General features: G+C 39.3%; 1 protein-coding gene across 1 annotated transcript in view; it reads left to right on the top strand.

Annotated features, from left to right (window-relative positions):
* Window positions 1-19,382, top strand: part of UNC45B (unc-45 myosin chaperone B) — a 39,226-nt gene that overhangs the window by 6,958 nt on the left and 12,886 nt on the right. Inside the window, exons 3-18 of the mRNA XM_089676607.1 lie at window positions 668-704; window positions 853-1,028; window positions 2,232-2,321; window positions 2,551-2,718; window positions 3,356-3,521; window positions 4,065-4,235; window positions 6,752-6,923; window positions 7,976-8,276; window positions 10,039-10,133; window positions 10,963-11,104; window positions 11,188-11,328; window positions 11,586-11,713; window positions 12,544-12,610; window positions 12,742-12,855; window positions 13,947-14,062; window positions 16,505-16,622. Coding sequence (XP_089532733.1) covers window positions 668-704; window positions 853-1,028; window positions 2,232-2,321; window positions 2,551-2,718; window positions 3,356-3,521; window positions 4,065-4,235; window positions 6,752-6,923; window positions 7,976-8,276; window positions 10,039-10,133; window positions 10,963-11,104; window positions 11,188-11,328; window positions 11,586-11,713; window positions 12,544-12,610; window positions 12,742-12,855; window positions 13,947-14,062; window positions 16,505-16,622 — 2,202 coding nt within the window. The remainder of the gene's footprint in view (window positions 1-667; window positions 705-852; window positions 1,029-2,231; window positions 2,322-2,550; window positions 2,719-3,355; window positions 3,522-4,064; window positions 4,236-6,751; window positions 6,924-7,975; window positions 8,277-10,038; window positions 10,134-10,962; window positions 11,105-11,187; window positions 11,329-11,585; window positions 11,714-12,543; window positions 12,611-12,741; window positions 12,856-13,946; window positions 14,063-16,504; window positions 16,623-19,382) is intronic.

Here is a 19,382-nt window from a genome sequence, read left to right as displayed (position 1 = left end):
GCTAGTCTGAAGGCCACACAAAGTTTGGAAGTCTTTAGTTATTGACTCTGCAGACAGTTGGTGACTTCTGCACACTGTGCACTTCAGCATGCGCTGACCCCACTCTGTTATTTTAGTTTGCCTACCACGTCGTGGCTGAGTTGCTGTTGTTCCCATTTGCTTCCACTTTGTTATAATACCACTAACAGTTGACCATGGAATATTTAGTAGCAAGGAAATTTGGAGCGACCCATTCTTTCACAGATGTTTGTAGAAGCAGTCTGCTTGCCTAGGTGCTTGATTTTATACACCTTTGGCCATGGAGGTGGTTGGAATACCTGAATTAATTGATTTGGAGGGGTGTCCCATTACTTTTGGCAATATAGTGTATATATATCTATATATCAAGTCTTAATTCTATTCATAAGTAAATATTTGCTATACAGAAAGCTAACATACCAGGATTAGGATCCTTTTTTTTTCAAAAATTGTGCAATGCAATTAATTTTTAAAAAATCACATAGGTAAATAAAAATCCTTATCCCTGCATTAAAACTTTGTAAATTTAGCCTAATGTGTTTTGTGTGGCTTTGTGCTGAGAGGAAATATTTGGTAAAATCTGTTTACCTGCCACATTTTACTTTCTCCAACTATTAAGGAACTGACTTTTTTTTTTCTCCTTACCTAGGAAAATTATGTTCAGGCAGCCTCAGATGCCACTAAAGGTAAAAAAATTGTAGAACATTTTCCTTGACTGTCTTATATCTGTAAACTGTTATTTTACTAATAATTCAAATTGGGAGATGTATCTAATCAACTGGCTACAACGTAGCATTACAAAGATAGGTCAGACATTGTTTTGTTCAATTTCAGCTATTGATGTTGATGCATCAGATATCAAAGCCTTGTTTAGACGCTGCCAGGCTCTGGAGAAACTGGAGAAGCTGGATCAAGCATATAAGGATGTTCAGAGATGTGCAACAATAGAGCCAAGGAATAAGACCTTTATAGAGACTCTGCACCGCTTAGGTAGTAATATTCAAGAAAAGGTAAGATCCTGCATGTTGCAAAACCACACTTCAGTAAAATATATTGTACTGTATATATAGTTCTTTATACACACATTAATTGCTAACTCATGTATTCAAGTTATATTATGGAAAGCCTTTGTAATAGATCACACAGCACAGATGTGCTAGCTGCTTTAAAGAAATATATAATTGATAATTCCATATATCTCAAAGCTGTATATTGGGGGTAGTTTCCTAAAGACACATATTGTAGGCTAATCACTTTGCAAGGGAATTATCCCAGAGCTTAGGGAATGAGGTGAAGTTCAGCTGACTTCCACCATTCAATCATGTGCAAGCAAAAATAATGTTTTTCTTTTTTTATTTTCCTTGCTTATGATTGTATATTCTTTGCAAAGTGATATTTTTTTTACAACTATCACTAAGTTATGCAAAATGAACAACAATATTTGCCTTTAGTAAATCAACCCCATTATGTTTTGCAAGAATGAGGTCACATTAATAAAAGAAGAAATTGATTGGCTGCTCTGGGTTACAGCACATTGCACATAGGGACCCATTTGCATTCTGGGTAGTGGGAAACGTGTTCTCGCTTGCTGTTTTTGCACATTTAAGCACATTACGCATTGGAAAGCCCATTCCCTTTATTACTGTTCCCTGTGGGACACCATTTCGCACAACCAGATCACACTTTGGGAGACCTCAATGTTTTAGTTCTGAAAGGAAATTTCAAATCCATTCAGGAAAGAAAAACTTTTGAACTAAGAATGATAATTCTATTTGACACAAGAGATAAGGGCCTTAATTTGGACATGGGATTCCTCAATCATTATCTGACATTTTTATGACTCTCTCTGTGATTGTTGTTCTCCCCCCCAGTCTTTGCTTTTGCTTTGCTGTATCTTATCTCTAGTTTAACCCTAGGCTTGTTTCTTTCTGCTTTTTTTTCCCTCTCATCTCCAACTTGTAACATTCTGCTAAAACATTGTAATAGTACTGCTCCGACCTTGAAGAAGGGGACATACCCTGAAAGCTTGTCCTCAAAATTGTATGTTAGTGCAAATATAAAAAGTATCAAGGACAGTACTCAATTGTTTCTGTCGCAAGTGCACCAATACGGCTACAATCACCTCAAGCATTACTGTTCCCTGGAATTAAATAATTTAAATAGATAAATCATGTGCTACCTCACTACATTGACCTCTCTCTTAACTCCTACAGCTTCGTGTCCAGTTCTCAACTGACTCTCGTGTTCAGCAGATGTTTGAGATCTTGCTGGACCCAAACAGTGAAAAAGAAAAACGAGAAAAGGTAACAAAATATATTTTTGATTTCTGAAGTTCTGTAATATTAACAGCCATTTTTTGGAAAGCACAGAACAAAAATAATAACAGTAAATAAACATAATATTATAGCAATAATCATTCTATGTACCTTATATACATGCCGAACAGTACTAAATTTGTGGCTTTGTCTATAAAACTTTATATGTTGAACATTTGTTGTGCAATCTCTTATTAATATTTAAATGTTCTTGCAGGCTGTCAACAATCTGATCGTTCTGGGCAGGGAGGATGCAGGTGCTGAGAGAATTTTCCAGAACAATGGTGTGAACCTTTTAATGCAGTTGGTGGATACTAAAGACCCAGAGCTGATTCTTTCTGCAGTGAGGACCCTTTCTGGCATGTGCACTGGCCACAGGGCAAGAGTAAGTGTGTGCCATTTTTTGGAGCTTGTCATTTTCCACTTACGTAACTTGGAAATCTAGACCTGCCAAACTTTAAATTCCGCATTGTACATGTTACCTGAATAGAATTTCATTACCCAAAAGGAGTTTATTAATTCAAAACAGAAAGCATATATCCAGCCAAATCCTTTGGTAAAGTGTTGGATAGCTTGGGGGCAAGGTTAGCAGCCACATATTTTTTTACTGATCTTTGTGCAGAGAGATTTCCACTTACTTTCTGTCTTGGAAGCAAGTTGTCAGGAAGTAAGGGAAAATCATAGACAACAAAACAATTAAAATACAAAAGGGGTTAAAACCTCTTCCAGAAATTGGTTGGATTAATAGTATGTCCTGTGAGAACACTGAAATCAAGGGAAATCTCCATATTAAGAAAAACTTTAAACAGCAATGAAAACATGACAGATGTTCTAACCCTTTCTCACTATAAAGGAAAAGAAAGGTTTGGCTGGATCTGCAATATGAGTATAGTGCAAATGCAATGAACAGGTTTCAGGTTATTAAAACAAGGCTTTTCTAAAGAAATGTACAATGGAAAATACTTTTTCAAAGTATGTGAATTTTCCAGTTTTTCAAACATTACATATGTTTTGTTCTCAAGGCTACAGCTATCCTACATCTTGTGGGTATCAGTAAAATCTTCAGCATTATGGCAGTTGATAATGAAGAAATTGCTCTAGCTACATGCAATCTGGTACAGAACATTGTGGACTCTCTGACAGGAGAGGATCGAAAGGACCATGGGAAAGAAGAAGCTTTGGTTTTAGGTAAGAACTCTGGAAAAAGTGGATACATTATGCTGTACATTGAGGCTGAACCTGTACGTTAAATGCAGTCTATGAAACAGGCACTCTAGAGAACAGTTCCAGGTGGTTGGGACTGTACTAATAAAAATATACACAGTACACAGTACACAGCCTCCTCAACTGGTCATATATATTACAATCTGAATAAGCCCTGTTCAAATCTTCTTAGGATGTGTCTAGAAAAAAAAAGTAAAGGCCTATCTGAACAACCCATTTAACCTGCATACAGTAAGGGGCTCCTGCACTAGTTGTAAATTTAAGAAAGATTTTACAATGAGTTTGTGACATATTTAATCAGCTTTACTCCTTGTGCTAAGAAACAAAGCTTGGCTTGGCAGTATTCTCCAACTTTTTTTCCATTCATTGTCATTACAAGACTTACTTTGTAATAATAAGATTGTTTGCTAAATAAAATATTCCTTGATTGTATTATAGTACATACTGGAACAATCTGAATGTAGGTAAGAGTGATTCTTACATCTCCGTCTAAACGTTTTGTTACAGACAGCAGGAAGGACCTCCAAATGATCACCACCAACTTGTTGGACATGCTTGTTAGTAAGAAGGTCTCTGGACATGGCAGGGATCAAGCTCTAAATCTGCTTAATAAAAACATCCCTCGCAGAGACCTGAAGAATAAAGACAACTCCAAAACTCTATTTGTGGTTGATTCAGGTAACAATAACAAATATTTTATTATGGAACAAAAAAAACAAATATTTTAGAACTCTCAAAATAAAGTGAAACATTGGTAGTACATTGGTAATACAAATATAAAGGAAAAATGCAATATGGAAGCTAGAAATGAGGCTGTATACTATTGTCAAATCATTGGATTCAGGTGTTCCAATCATTTCCATGGCCACAGGTGTATAAAATCAAGTAATTAGGCATTCAAACTGCTTCTCCAAACATCTGTGAAAGAATGGGTCGCTCTCAGGAGCTCAGTGAATTCAAGATGTGATAGATTGCCATCTATGCAATAAGTCCATCTGTGAAATTTCCTTGCTACTAAATATTCCACAGTCAACTGTTAGTGGTATTATAGCAAAGTGGAAGTAACTGGGAACAACAGCAACTCAGCCATGAAGTGGTAAGCCACGTAAACTGACAGAGCGGGATCAGCGCATGCTGAAGCGCACAATGCTCAGAAGTTGCCAACTGTCTGCAGGGTCGGTAACTAAAGACCGCCTTCAGATTAGCACAACAACAGTGCATAGAGAGCCTCATGGAATGGGTTTCCATGGCCTAGCAGCTGCATCCAAGCCTTACATCACCAAGTGCAATGCAAAGCATCGGATGCAGTGGTGTAAAGCACGCCGCCACTGGACTCTAGAGCAGTGGAGACATGTTCTCTGGACTGATGAAGCATGCTTCTCTGCCTGACAATACGATGGACGTGTATGGGTTTGGCAGTTGCCAGGAGAATTGTACTTGCCTGAAAGCATTGTGCCAAGTGTAAAGTTTGGTGGGGGGGGGGGGGGGGTTATGGTGTGGGGTTGTTTTTCAGGGGTTGGGCTTGGTCCCTTAGTTCAAATGAAGGGAACTCTTCAGATGTCAGCATACAAGACATTTTCGACAATTTCATGCTCCCAACTTTGTGGGAACAGTTTGGGGATGACCCCTTCCTGTTCCAACCTCACTGCGCACCAGTACACAAAGCAAGGTCCACAAAGACATGGATTAGTGAGTTTGGGGTGTAGGAACTTGACTGGCCTGTTAGGAGTCCTGACCTCAACTTGATAGAACACCTTTGGGATAAATTAGAGTGAAGCCTGCGAAACCAGGCCTTCTTGTCCGATATCAGTGCTTTACCTCACAAATGCGCTTCTGGAAGAATGGTCAAACATTCCCATAGACACACTCCTAAACCTTGTGTACAGCCTTCCCAGAAGAGTTGAAGCTGTTATAGCTGCCATGGGTGGGTCAACTCAATATTGAAACCTACGGACTAAGACTGAGATGCCATTTAAGTTCATGTGCGTGTAAAGGCAGGCGCCCCAATATATATATATATATATATATATATATATATATATATATAAACTATAAAGGCTTTTGGTCAAATGTACTTAATGTGTAAAGATCTCAACTCCTTGGTGTGGAGCGCATGCAAATATGCGGCCTCTCAGCGGCTGGGCCTTGGTGCTGAGGGGCCGCATATTTGCTTACCCAATGTAAACAAAACATGTGCCGAGAGCGCACGCCCTGCATGCTCCCAGCACATCTACTGGCACCACATGGAAATGTCCTGATCGCCACTTGCGGATGGGAGCTTTTTGATCATGTGACCAGCCTGACAGGCAATCACGGCGATTACATGACCCTAAACTCTGCCCTGTCTCCAGGTATCACAAACCCCATAAAAGGGCCAGGAAATGCTGGTGCCAAGGTGTCAAACTAAATTTTTATATCCAAATTCATACTATTTATGTAAAATCTTTGTTTTGTAAAATAAACATGCACCCTTGGCACCCAAGGATTACCACATACATGTTCTTTACTGTATGTTTATCTAATTTAAAGTACAACTATATGCAAAACTTTTTATTTATTTTTGGATAGAGTAAGGGAGGGTTAAAAAACCCCTGTCAGATTTTTCACCATTTGTTTCCCTTAGGGGAGATTTTCCTGTCCCATAGCCAAGACAGGAAGAGAGAGGGAATCCCTGAAAATTAAGGGAATTCCTTGGTCCCAGGTCACCAGAACTAGTGTCTCCATTGGAAGATTTCCCCTCTATTCCTTTTCTGGGGAAAACCCCAAAATTTGGGTTTATCTATTACTTTCACTTTCAATAATAATGTAAACAGGACAATTAGTGAGGGTATATCACCTTAACGGGAGCACAGATAGCAATAAAAACTGACAAGCATTCTAATCCATCTACACTCTATCCAAAACTAAAAAAAAAAAAGCTTTGCGTTTGGTTATACTTTAATAATTTATGTCATAGGTACTTCTCTAGCCTCTATAAAGCCTGTAGACAATTATTTGAAAACCATATATTTATTGTTTAATAACATTCATAGTGCATGTAATCCCCCCTTCTAGCTACCACTAAGGAAACACATTGCCAAAGGAAGATAGTGTAAAAAACTGTAAAAGGGAAAATAAATTCAAGTCTTTAAAATACTGAGGTTGTCAGTGATTAGATCTGTATAGATATAAAGCAATACAATTTTTACTTACAGGACTGAAGAAGATATTAAAGGTTATGGGGCAAATCCCAGAATTGCCAAACAGCCTTCCACTCACAGTGAACACCCGTTTAAATGCTTCTATCCTTTTGAATAAGCTATATGATGACCTACGCTGTGACCCTGAAAGAGACAACTGCCGTTTAATATGTGAGGAGTACATAACGTAAGTAATTTAATGACAATTTACACATTTGAAAAGTCAGTGATCAGTACCACAATGCCCTTTTTGGTTAACATAATCCCCAGTGAAGAAAATGATCATTAAAATGTAAAGTTTTTATTTGGAGAAATACTTATTTGAATTAATATTTATGTTTTGCACTATTGTCTCTTAAGCAATGGTACATGTACCCAAGGAATAATACAGACAATTTTCTCTCTGCTTTTTATTAGCAGATTTACAGTCTTAGTTTCAGTCTTAGCAAATAGCATATCATGCTGTATTTAAAGCAGATTCGAATAGATGTTTACTTATTTGAAAAACATAACGGCATTGTTTCTTAACCTTTTTATAAAAACAACCCCCCAATGGATATGTCCCCATACCCCTATATCAAATTGGAATCTTCATCATCACCTGTCCTATTAGTTACCAGTATGACTTCAAAAAATATCAGTAGGATGTTTTACTTTACACATGGATAGCTAAGAACAGTACATCTGAAAGAAAAATCATAAGAATTGTATGATATTATTACTATAAAACAGCAAATCACAAAAACTCAAGTGTACTAGAACTAGTCACATTTATTTATTTTTTTGTGTGCATTCAGAACATAGAATTGAGGTGCAGTTACAGACCATGTAAACTTTAACCATATCAACCGGCAATACTGGGAAGTACGAAGATATCTGTGTTGAGTGATCTGATTGCTGATTGGTTAACCCCTCCACTACCACAATCAATAGTTAATATTGTAATCTAGCAATAATTAAAACAAAATCCTAGAAGCATCTAAGTTAATATCACCATGATTTGGTTTCCATACACAAATAGGTATGGATACCTCCATTTAAGTAACAGTAAGAAACAACCACTGATATAAGAATATAAATATGTATGCCAAGGACTACTTGTGATGTGGGTAGGCCATACCAGAGGGTACATGTTGCATATTACAATACATTTGAGAAATCTTTCTTTACACTGTATATCATCTATTTTCTGTCTCACTGTTTAGTCTCACTACAAACATTTGTTATTTTTTCTCTCAGTGGTAATTTTGACCCCAAGAATATGGAGAAGAACTTACATGCCATACAGACTGTGTCAGGTATCCTGCAAGGACCATTTGATCTAGGAAACAAATTGCTTGGGCTGCAGGGTGTCATGGAAATGATGGTAGCACTGACAGCATCAGACAATGAGATAGACCAACTGGTTGCAGTGGAAGCTCTCATTCATGCCTCTACAAAATTCAGCCGTGCCTCCTTCATCATCACTAATGGAGTGTCTATGTTAAAAGACATTTACAAGAAAACAAAGAACGAAAAGATTAAGATCCGTGCTTTGGTGGTGAGTATGAGCAAACTGAAATCTTTCTGTTATGCTATCAAAACCTCTGATTACTGTTTTCACCATGTGGCTTCCAAAAATCTGCAGTACATAAAAGTATAGGTGCTTAACAGTGAGAGTTAACAGTTGCTGCAAGCTCAAAGAGTGCATAGGACCAGGTAATCTTTAGTGTCATGCACCTGTATGAGGAGCCCCTGAAGAGGACATGTCCTCTTGCACAGTTCCTATCCAACCTCCCCTATAAAATACAATAGGGCCTGCAAGGACAATGGAAGGCACAAGTGCCTAGGTGAGGCTGTGTCAGTAATCAAGTGCAGGCACAAAGTTCAAGATCAGAGATCATTGGTCACAGGAATACATCCAAAAGCCAATTCGGCAGTGATCCTATGAAGATTTAAATATTTATGGTGGACATGCTTGAATGTTAACATGTTAATGTGCATATGTGTGCGCAAGGGTCACTTATTTGGCTGGGATTCTATGCACAGAAACATGTGCACACTTACGCACATGAATCCAAGCTGGCACAATATTCCTGACATTGATCATTGTTGCTTTCACTTTAGAGACCATAGCTCATGAATTCTGATGACCCTTGCTATACAACTCAGACCATCTCAGCAGATGTTGCTGCCTCCTGTCATTTTCCCTCATATACAGTTGTGCTCAAAAGTTTGCAAACCCTGGCAGAAATTGTGAAATTTTGGCATTTATATTGAAAATATGACTGATCATGCCAAAGAACTGTCTTTTATTAAGGATAGTGATCATTTGAAGCCATTTATTAGCACGCAGTTGTTTGGTTCCTTTTTAAATCATAATGATAATGTTATAATGATAACAGAAATCACCCAGATAGCCCTGATCAAAAGTTAACGGTATGTTTGGTACAGACACACAAGGTGACAAACACTGGTTAAAATGGCAATTGATGGTTAATTTCCCTTATCTGTGACTTTTAAATGGCAATTAGTGTTTATGTATAAATAGTCAGTGAGTTTGTTAGCTCTCACATGGATGCACTGAGCAGGCTACATACTGAGCCATGGGGAGCAGAAAATAACTGTCAAAATACCTACATAACAAAGTAATTGAAGTTTATAAAGATGGAAAAAAGATATCCAAAGCTTTGAATATGCCAGTCAGTACTGTTAAATTGCTTATTAGAAAGTGGAAAGTTCAGGGATCTCTTGATACTGAGCCAAAGTCAGGTAGACAAAGAAAGATTGCAGCCACAACTGCCAGAAAAAAATTTTCTGGAAAAGAAAAAACACAGGTAACCTCAGGAGAAATACAGGATTTTAATATAAATACCAAAATTTCACGATTTCTGCCAGGGTGTGCAAACTTTTGAGCACAAATGTAAAAAATTTTTTTCTCTGACCTCACTCATCAATTGTTGGTTTAAATTTTGACCTTGTAATAATGGGGGGGATTTCTCCATTTTGCTAGAGTGCAGGATGTAGAAAACAGGAAAGATGAGAAAAATATTTACAAGTTTAAAGACCAATTAATTAATTCCTCCCATAGTAGTATTGTACCAACATAAAACATGGCTGTGATCAGATACAAGCAACTTGGTAAATATGTCTTATATGTTTTGTAAAACTCACCAGTTGACTGTCCAGGATAGCAGGTCCATGGGTTGCAATATATTAAGTAGGTAGTCATATTTGCTCTAGATAGGTGGATTATGTTTTTGGACATTTGATAAATACTCCTTTGAGTGCCTTACTCATTTTGTCTGACTTTCGATTTTCAGGGTCTTTGCAAGCTGGGATCAGCTGGTGGTACAGATTATGCTTTAAGGCAATTTGCAGAGGGATCTACAGACAAACTTGCTAAACAATGCAGGAAGTAAGTACCTTATACAATGAATGTCTCTCACCATTCATGTCTGTTCCTCACTAAATATAAGAGTCTGCACCATGAAAGCTGTGTAAAAGCTGTCATCAAAGGGACTGAAACTTCATTTTCCAAAAAAGAATTAGAATATACTAAGCAGGGCATGTACAGTGTTTGATTCATTCTCTGGCTCCCTGCTGCTGAGAGATGAGCGGTCATTGAAGGAGATGAGGATTGGGAGGGAGGATTGGGGGGGGGGGGTTCTAGGAGGGGGGATTCGGGGGAATTTGTGTCACGAGAGGGAGATTGGGGGAAAAAACCGTGCTAGAAGGGGAGATTGGGAGGGATTGTGCTAGGAGGGGGGATTTGTGCTAGGAAGGGGGATTTTGGTGGGGAGGAAGGATTTGTTGCTGGGAAGGGTAAATTGGAGAGGGATGTGAAAGAAGGAGGGATTTAGGGGGATATGTGCTAGGAGGCAGGATTAAGGAAATTTATGCTAGCAGGGGGAATTGGGGGAGAGGATTTGTGCAAGGGTAGAAAATGTGAGGGGAAATCGAATGTGTGCTAGGAGGGGAGAAGTACAACTACAGGTGAAGTTTTTTTTTTTTTGGGGGGGGTGCAAGCAGCTGGTCTTGCCTAGGGTACAAAATAGTCTAGCACTGGCCCTGATACTAAGCATGCACAATATACTACTTACAGTACATACTATATGCTAGCTTTGGTTCTAATTAAATAATATTACTCAGAAAAAAGTATTTTTTTTATAAAATCTGTAGTGTATGGAGTGTCTAGTTGTCTTTTTTTCATTCTCACCTGGAAAGTGATTGGTGTCTCTTATTAGGTGGCTATGTAATCCCAGCATTGACATACAAACAAGGAAGTGGGCAGTTGAAGGCTTGGCCTATCTAACTTTAGATGCTGATGTAAAGGATGATTTTGTTGAAGATGAACAAGCTCTGCAGGCCATGTTTGAACTGGCTAAGGTTTGTACAGTTGATATGTCAGTTGGACATACTAATGCTTGCTTTGTACCAATTAGCTGACATCTCTGTTTTCACTCTGTCAGACAAGTGACAAGACAGTCTTGTACTCAGTGGCTACCACACTGGTCAACTGTACAAACAGCTATGAGGTGAAAGAGGTCATTCCTGAGCTGGTAGAGCTGGCCAAATTCTCAAAGCAGCATGTTCCTGAACAGCACCCAAAGGTAAGTCTCATACTGGAGAATGGGACATTATAAAACAAATAATGGACTGTGTTTGATCTTCATTTGCACAATTATCTGGTTAAGTATCCATAAAATATTTGGTACCCAGAGGCATGCCACATCTTGCACATCTGAACACACCCTGAAAGCACATACTGTAATCTATTTGGTTCTGTCCTGATGCGTAGTATCTGGCCATTTGAGATAACTGTCTATCCTATTCTGAATTTATTCGATTTTCTTCTGTGTTCTGCTAGGATAAGAAAGACTTTGTGACCAAGCGAGTCAAGAGACTGTTGAAGGCCGATGTGATCTCCACCCTTGCATGCATGTTGAAAGCAGACAGCTCTATCCTTACAGATCAAACAAAAGAGCAGCTAGCCAGGTAAAATCACCTGGAACAAAAGTTATCTTTACTGCTAAAGGACAAATACACTCACCGGACACTTTATTAGGTACACCTTGTTAGTGCCAAGGAAATATCCCCCACACCATTACACCACCACCAGCCTGAACCATTGATACAAAGCAGGATGGATTCATGCTTTCATGTTGTTTACACCAAATTCTGACCCTACCATCTGAATATCGCAGCTGAACCAGTCTGCCCATTCTTCACTGACCTCTGACCTCAACAAGGCTATTTCATCCACACAACTGTTGCTCACTGGATATTTCTCTTTTTCGAACCATTCTCTGTAAACCCTAGAGATGGTTGTGCGCGAAAATCCCAGTAGATCAGCGGATTTTGAAACACTCAGACCAGCCCGTCTGGCACCAACAACCATGCCACATTCAAAGTCACTTAAATCCCTTTTCTTCTCCATTCTGAAATTCAGCAAGTCACCTTCACCACCTCTAGATGCCTAAATGCATTGAGTTTCTGCCATGTGAATGGCCATAGAAACACAGAGCGTGGCTTGGAAACGCCCCTAGCTCCCTTGTCACTGGCTCCAGCTGCTGCCTCTTAGCCAGTAAGGAGAGAGAATGCGGTGAGAGCCTCTGCTCTCATGCACAGCACTGGGGGACTCTGGGAAGGGTGGGGGGGGGGTGGAGAGTGAGCGGCATGCAGAAGGTTTTTTTACCTTAATGCATAGAATGCATTAAGGTAAAAAGGCTGTAGCCTTTTCAACGGCTTTAAACGCTCAGAGATCAGAGAAAGCGAGATACATTTTTAGAAGCTGTTTCCGTTCATTTACATTTCACTGTTTCTAGGGTTTTCCTGGCCCTGTGTGAAGATCCAAAGGACAGAGGAACTATTGTAGCACAAGGGGGTGGCAAGGTAAGCTGCTTTACAATATCGCTTTTTTTAAATTAATAATCCAGAAGGTCCTCAAATTATTCAGTTGTTAGTTATACCTAAACAAAAAGGTTGAACTACTGTATATCACCCATTCCTGTTTGTGTTGATAGGTCATGATCCCACTGGCTCTGGAAGGTACTGAAGCTGGGAAGACAAAAGCCGCTCATGGTCTTGCCAAAATAGCAGCTATATCTAACCCTGACATTGCATTCCCAGGAGAAAGGGTATGTATTATTAAAAGATCAATGCCTATAGCTATCCTCCTAACCATGACAGCTGAGAGGACAAATTACTACTGAGCCTCAACAAACAGGGGTTTAGGTGGAGAGATATAGGCCTCATTCACATGGGTGTAGCAATCCATTCACCTCTGCGGGAAGCACAGTTGTTCAGTGCAGATGTGTGCAGGCAGCAAATCAATGACATGCACCTGGCTGCATGGACTTGGGCGGATCTTCATGTGCATCCTGGAGTGTTTGATGCATGAATAAGGACACAGACAGAGTGTGTTCTGATCTGTGTATGAAACCCGCATGGATGTACACTTTGGGATGCACATGAAAATCTGTGCAGTTGATCAAATGTCATTGTTTTGAACAGGCTGCCTGCACAGGTCTGCATAAAGACAGCCCCTTCACACAGATGTACGGATTGATATGCCTTTACACATGAGGCCATAGAGTTTACGAAGGTGCATTGGAAATGATTAAACAAGCTTCAACTCCACATACAAAATTATGGTCTATTTTCACCTGTAAATGAATCAGTATAGATAATCATTTTTATATAAATTATTATTTTGTTAGTTGCCAACTTGCCACAAATGTATTTAACCAGCAAAGTATTATTTAAGGGTTCTAATGTAAAAAGGGCTGTACAAACAGATTAGTCTTCCACAGGAGCAGGTTCTATCCAGTTCATTAGAATGCTTTAAAAGTGGACTGGATATGCTTCTGAATGCAAAACTATAAGTGTCTACTAATATTTATAAGAAATAACACCGTTGGTTGTTGATCCAGGGATCCATTCTTGTCCCCGCCCCCCCCTTCAAGTTCCATTTTCCATGGACCGTGTTTCATAAGTGTTTTGCTTTCCTTCTAATCAACTGTCGTTCCTAATATGATTTTTCTAAATCTTTGTCTTTCGGTTGAACACAATGGGTCTTTTTTCTCAACCGAACTACGAAACTATTCTTACTTTTAAAATGTAAATGTTTTCAAGCAGTTTATAAATTAACTATTTTTGGATGAGAAAATGCTGCTATATAAATGTGTTTTGGAGTCCGCTCTCTATAAGCCTTTTGGTATACTTCCAGGTATATGAAGTGGTACGTCCCCTGGTCAGTTTACTAAACACAGAGAAAGATGGTATGCAGAACTATGAAGCACTTTTAGGCCTTACCAATTTTGCTGGGAAAAGTGACAAATTAAGGTTGGTACTATATTCACACAATAAATCATAATCTTTACATTTTTAACATATAAAACTTTACATTTTTAACATATAAATTAAATTCCTCTAAAATTAAAGAATGGGTTCAGATCACTATGTTTAACACTAGTTGCTTGTACTATATGTGTGTCAGCGATTACTACATATCAAAGTGCATCAAGTGCCTTCCTTGCAATGGTGACTTTTTTCGGTAGAATAAAGATGGCAAGAATACGTAGAAAGAGAAAATAAGTACTTCATCAAACATGACCTTCCTGCGTTGGTTGTTAGTTACCATGAAACAACTGAGATTTTGAACAAGGTTCAGCGTAAGCCACACAGTGTATGTACTTATACTCGTCTATGTCAATTACCAAATACACAAGGCCATGGATGCAGATGGCAGAAATAATGCTTCTTTAAAAGTTTTGGCTTACTGAGTGTAGTAGGGTAAGCAGATCTGGGGGTGCAAAGACTGAGAGTTCCTGGCTCTCAATAATGAGCTTTTTTGCATTAGCTGTATTGAATTTAGAGTAAGACGCTAAAAAATATGGATCAGCACAATTTAAGTGTTAGAAATTTGGTTATTGGTTAGGCCAGTGGTCGGCAAGCCGCGGCTCGCGAGCCACATGCGGCTCTTTACACACGCTAATGCGGCTCTTCTGTGTGCCGGGCGCCCGCTCCCCTCCCTCCTCTCGGACGGCCGCCCCAAAAGTCAGGACCTTTTATTCCGGCCCGCGGATGTGGCTGTCAGGATGTGTGTAGGCGGGGCAGCGTGACGAGCGTGAGGGGAGGGGAGCTAGGCTCCTCTCACAGTCCACCCTGAAGACCGGAACGGCGCGGGAACACGGCGAGAGGAACGCGCGGAGCAAAGGTAAGTGAATTGACACAGGGGGGACTTGGGGACTTAATATGGGGAATGAATTACTATGGGGGATGAATTACTATAGGGGGGATGAATTACTATGGGGGATGAATTACTATGGGGGGGGATGAATTACTATATGGGGGATGAATTACTATGGGGGATGAATTACTATATGGGGGATGAATTACTATGGGGGATGAATTACTATATGGGGGATGAATTACTATATGGGGGATGAATTATTATATGGGGGATGAATTACTATATGGGGGATGAATTACTATGGGGGATGAATTACTATATGGGGGATGAATTACTATGGGGGATGAATTACTATGGGGGATGAATTACTATATGGGTGATGAATTACTATATGGGGGATGAATTACTATGGGGGATGAATTACTATATGGGGGATGAATTACTATGGGGGATGAATTACTATGGGGGATGAATTACTATAAAAACTTATTGAAACTAAAAACAGTGTACCATCCTATGTATTTTCAGTTTTAAAAATGTGGCTCTCAAAATACATTTCAATCGTGGTTTTGGCGAGATTTGGCTCAGTTGAAAAAAAAGGTTGCCCACCACTGGGTTAGGCTAAGGTGATTGTTAGGAATTGATTCTAAGGATTAGGTTAAAGCCCAGAGATGAGCCTATGTGTTATTTTTGGTCAACAGTAGCTTTCGCCTTTGAACTCTCCCATGGATGCTTTTGTTGCCCAGTCTCTTTCTTATTGTTGAATCATGAACACTGACCTTAACTGAGTCCTTCAGTACAGAGACTGAGACTCAGTACAGAGACTCCAGTACACATCGCTGGATCAAGAAGGGGCTTAGGTGAGTATTGGGGGGGAGGGGTAGGGGGAGCTGCTGCACTGAGCAGGGTTTTTACCTTCATGCATAGAATGCATCAAGTTAAAAAAACCTTGAACCTTTACAACCATTTTAAGTGTGACAAATATGCACACACAAAAAAAAATCAGGAAGGGGGCAAATAGTTTTTTACAGCACTGTACCTGTTTGCAGAACTGCACACTCCACACCAAGAACTATCAGTACCACATTCTTGGTGCTAAAGATCTACATTCAAATGTCCCTGGGAGGTTCCCTTAAGAGTTATATCAGGCACCTCCATTGGGGTGGAGGTGCTGAAGTAGTTCCAAAGCAATTTAGAATGATTATAACTTCCAGCAGATCTGGGATAGCTTTTAGATCCCCGGGAAAGTTGGCCCTATAAACATAATGCACAGTCTGCATGGCATTTACAAAGTATGTCCAGTATGAGGTCTGTTACTTCATTGATAAAGACATATAGAAAATACATAATTCTATTAACCTTGAAAACTAACTGGTATTGTATTAATTTGGCACCATATTGTTCCTTTATATAATTTAGATTACAGAATTGAGCACTTCTCAGCTAGCTGCTAAAAAACCTCTCACTTCACAAGCAGTAAATGGTGGAAACTTCTATGAATGCTGAAAATGCTGAAAGTGAAAATGTTGCTAAAAGTTGAAAAGCAATGCATTACATTTCTAAGTGATCTTTTTCAAATGTTTCTTGTAAAGGAAAAAAATCATTAAGGAGAAGGCCCTGCCTGACATTGAGAATTACATGTTTGAGAATCATGAACAGATTCGACAAGCTGCCACTGAATGCATGTGCAACTTGGTAGTAAATAAAGAGGTAAGTGAGACATACATTACTTGCTTTGGTACCAGCTAGGGCAACAATTGCTTCATGAGGTTTTCACCTATGTGTAGTTGGAGGCTTGTTCCATTTATGGGAATGCAAGAAATTACAAAATACAAGGGATACGATTGTGGGCTAACATATTAATATATTAGTCAGCTTAATATATTTTGAAATTAAATGTCAATTCACTTACATATGTATCTTTAATATTAATAGATTTTAAAATCCCTGGATTATATTTCTTAATAACACATAGTCAATGGATTAGAATGCTGCTCTTGGGGTAGAGTTTACCAATTCAAAAATGTACGAATGTTGAGCAGAATTCTAAGCTTCTTTATTGAGTATGCCTTTTGGTCAGGGTCTGTCATACTGTCTGAATTCTTCAGATGTGCAGATATCACATCTACTCTGTGTCCTGTATGGGATACCTAAACAGGTAGGTGCCCACACTATTCCACCTTGTTTACATGCCTCCTAGCAGCTGTAAGGCGAGCTAATCCTTCCCACTTATGCTTATCATTGTTTGCTAAGAAATAGCTTTGTTAAAGTGGATGGCGTGGTAGCTTATTGGATGTGTACAACACCTAATTTTGGGTGAGAGCTACAACCAATGAATTTGGAATGAGCCCAGAAGAGAAACTTTTTTTCTACAGTTGTGTTTATTCAAGATGTACAGTGGTACATACAAACAGAGGTACATAAAACCTAATCAAGCGTGCAATATACAACAAGGTAAACAGAATACACTAATATCCTAAAACAGAAGAGTCCTACAATAGCATCCTGACAAAATTTTGAGTTCTACCAAAGACACAACCAGAGCAAGCTAGTCAAACAGGAACTTAGTGTGACCCAAAGGCCGGTGTCCAGCTGGGGAAGGGGAGCGGGGGGGACAAGGAGGATGAGGGGAATAAAGTGGGGAGAAAGGGGTGGAGGGCAGGAGCTGGGGGGGGGTTGAAGAAGGGCAAGACAGAGGGCTTGGGAGGAGATTAGGTGGTACAGGTAGCAACACATTGTTCGGGTGCTATAAAAATCTTCAAATAAATAACTGGAGACATCACAACCTATATTGAGAGACCCTGTGCCTCCACTCTACCAGCCGAGATTTTCTAAAATTTTGTTGGACAGTTGTGCCTTATGTACGTAAGCTTATAGCGAGGAAGAGCACCATTAATTGCTGCCTTCCAACCAGAGACCGTGGGTGGGGTTGGCAGCTTCCATCTCAACATTTCTCTTCTAGCGCAATAAGTAGAGAAGAAGACAAACAGCTTACTATGCTTAGGTGCCTCCATAAGATCAGTAAGTCCCAACAGCCATATCAGAGGGTCCATAGGAACAGCCAGGTTACCAACTGTGTTGATAGTGTTCAATATCCCTTTCCAAAAGGGATGCAGCCACGAACATAACCGAAAGGTGGTTAAATGTGCCCTCAACCATACTACAGCGGGGACATGCCATCGATTTGCCAGGATAAATTGCAGCCAGTCACTGAGGAGTATAGTATAGTAGAAGAAAAACATTTAGGTAACTAAAAGAATGGAGGAGGGCAGCCGTTTACAATATTATTAATGTCTTAATCCACAACTAGCTTATTTTCTGCATCCTTTGACCATTTGAATCCATCAGGGCTTCGTTATATACAGTGATATTCTGTATGTTTTGGGCATTTCCCTAATGCGTCCAGTTTTTGGTTCATATGTTGATGTATCAAAACGGGTTAAGATAGGAATCAGACTAATTTCCCTCAGAAATTTCCATACAAAATCTAAACTTATTATATATCTGAAACACTAGCATTTTCACAGCTGAAACAAACCAGGAAACAAAATTAGAAACACATGGCCAAACATATGTGCTATTTGATGTGGATTTTGTTAATACTTCTATCTTGGTGTTTTTGTAGTTCCTTATGCTGGCCATACACAACTGTATTTAATTTAACAAACACCTTTATCTCACAGAATTACTGTTCACAGGGCTAACATCCCTTGGAGCAAAAATGTATAAACTTAATCAACTATTCACTTTACAAAATTTATTCATAATCACAAATATTAAAACCAAGACAAAACAACATTTGGTAGACCATAAAAAAACACATACATAATCCGCCTTCCCTGTTCTTGTTTAGATCATATAATCACAAAATATAGAATAAATATAGAGTATTGAATCTAGAATACTTATATAGTGAAGCTTCTAAATAAATGGCTCTAAAGATTTACTTTACTACTTGCACTTCTATATATAGCGGAAGTACAAGGCCATTATAAAGATTGGGTGCAGGAAATCCAAAACCCATAAAATAGCTAAGCACAGGGGTGGACTGACCACTTGGAAACTCAGGCACTGCCCGAGGGCCCGAGGTCAGTAGGGGGCCCCATGAGATGCCCCTGGTACCTTTTTCATAGGTTTTTTTGAGTTTGGGCAAGAACACAGGGGCCCCATGATCCCCTATTGCCTGGGGGCCCCATGAGTTGTCAGTACGCCCCTGGCTAAGCAAGAAATAGACTGATGAATATGGATATTGTTGTATCATATAAAGTGTCACAACAGGCTGGTGGATTTATCCCATGGACAGTATCCATCCATACTGTTACCGTCAGCTTCATCAGGGACCACTAGCTGCATTGAGTGATTAAGATTGTACATCATATCCTCATAATGTGACAGACATACTGGGTGTTCCATCAATCATTAAGCCTGGCGGTGAATAATGAAAAAAAATTCCATGAATCCACACAGATA

This window comes from Staurois parvus, unplaced genomic scaffold, assembly GCF_062004578.1.
Source record: "Staurois parvus isolate SC_StPar_1 unplaced genomic scaffold, SC_StPar_1.0 ptg000172l, whole genome shotgun sequence".
NCBI lineage: Eukaryota > Metazoa > Chordata > Amphibia > Anura > Ranidae > Staurois > Staurois parvus.
This window is presented reverse-complemented; position numbering and strand designations above follow the sequence as displayed.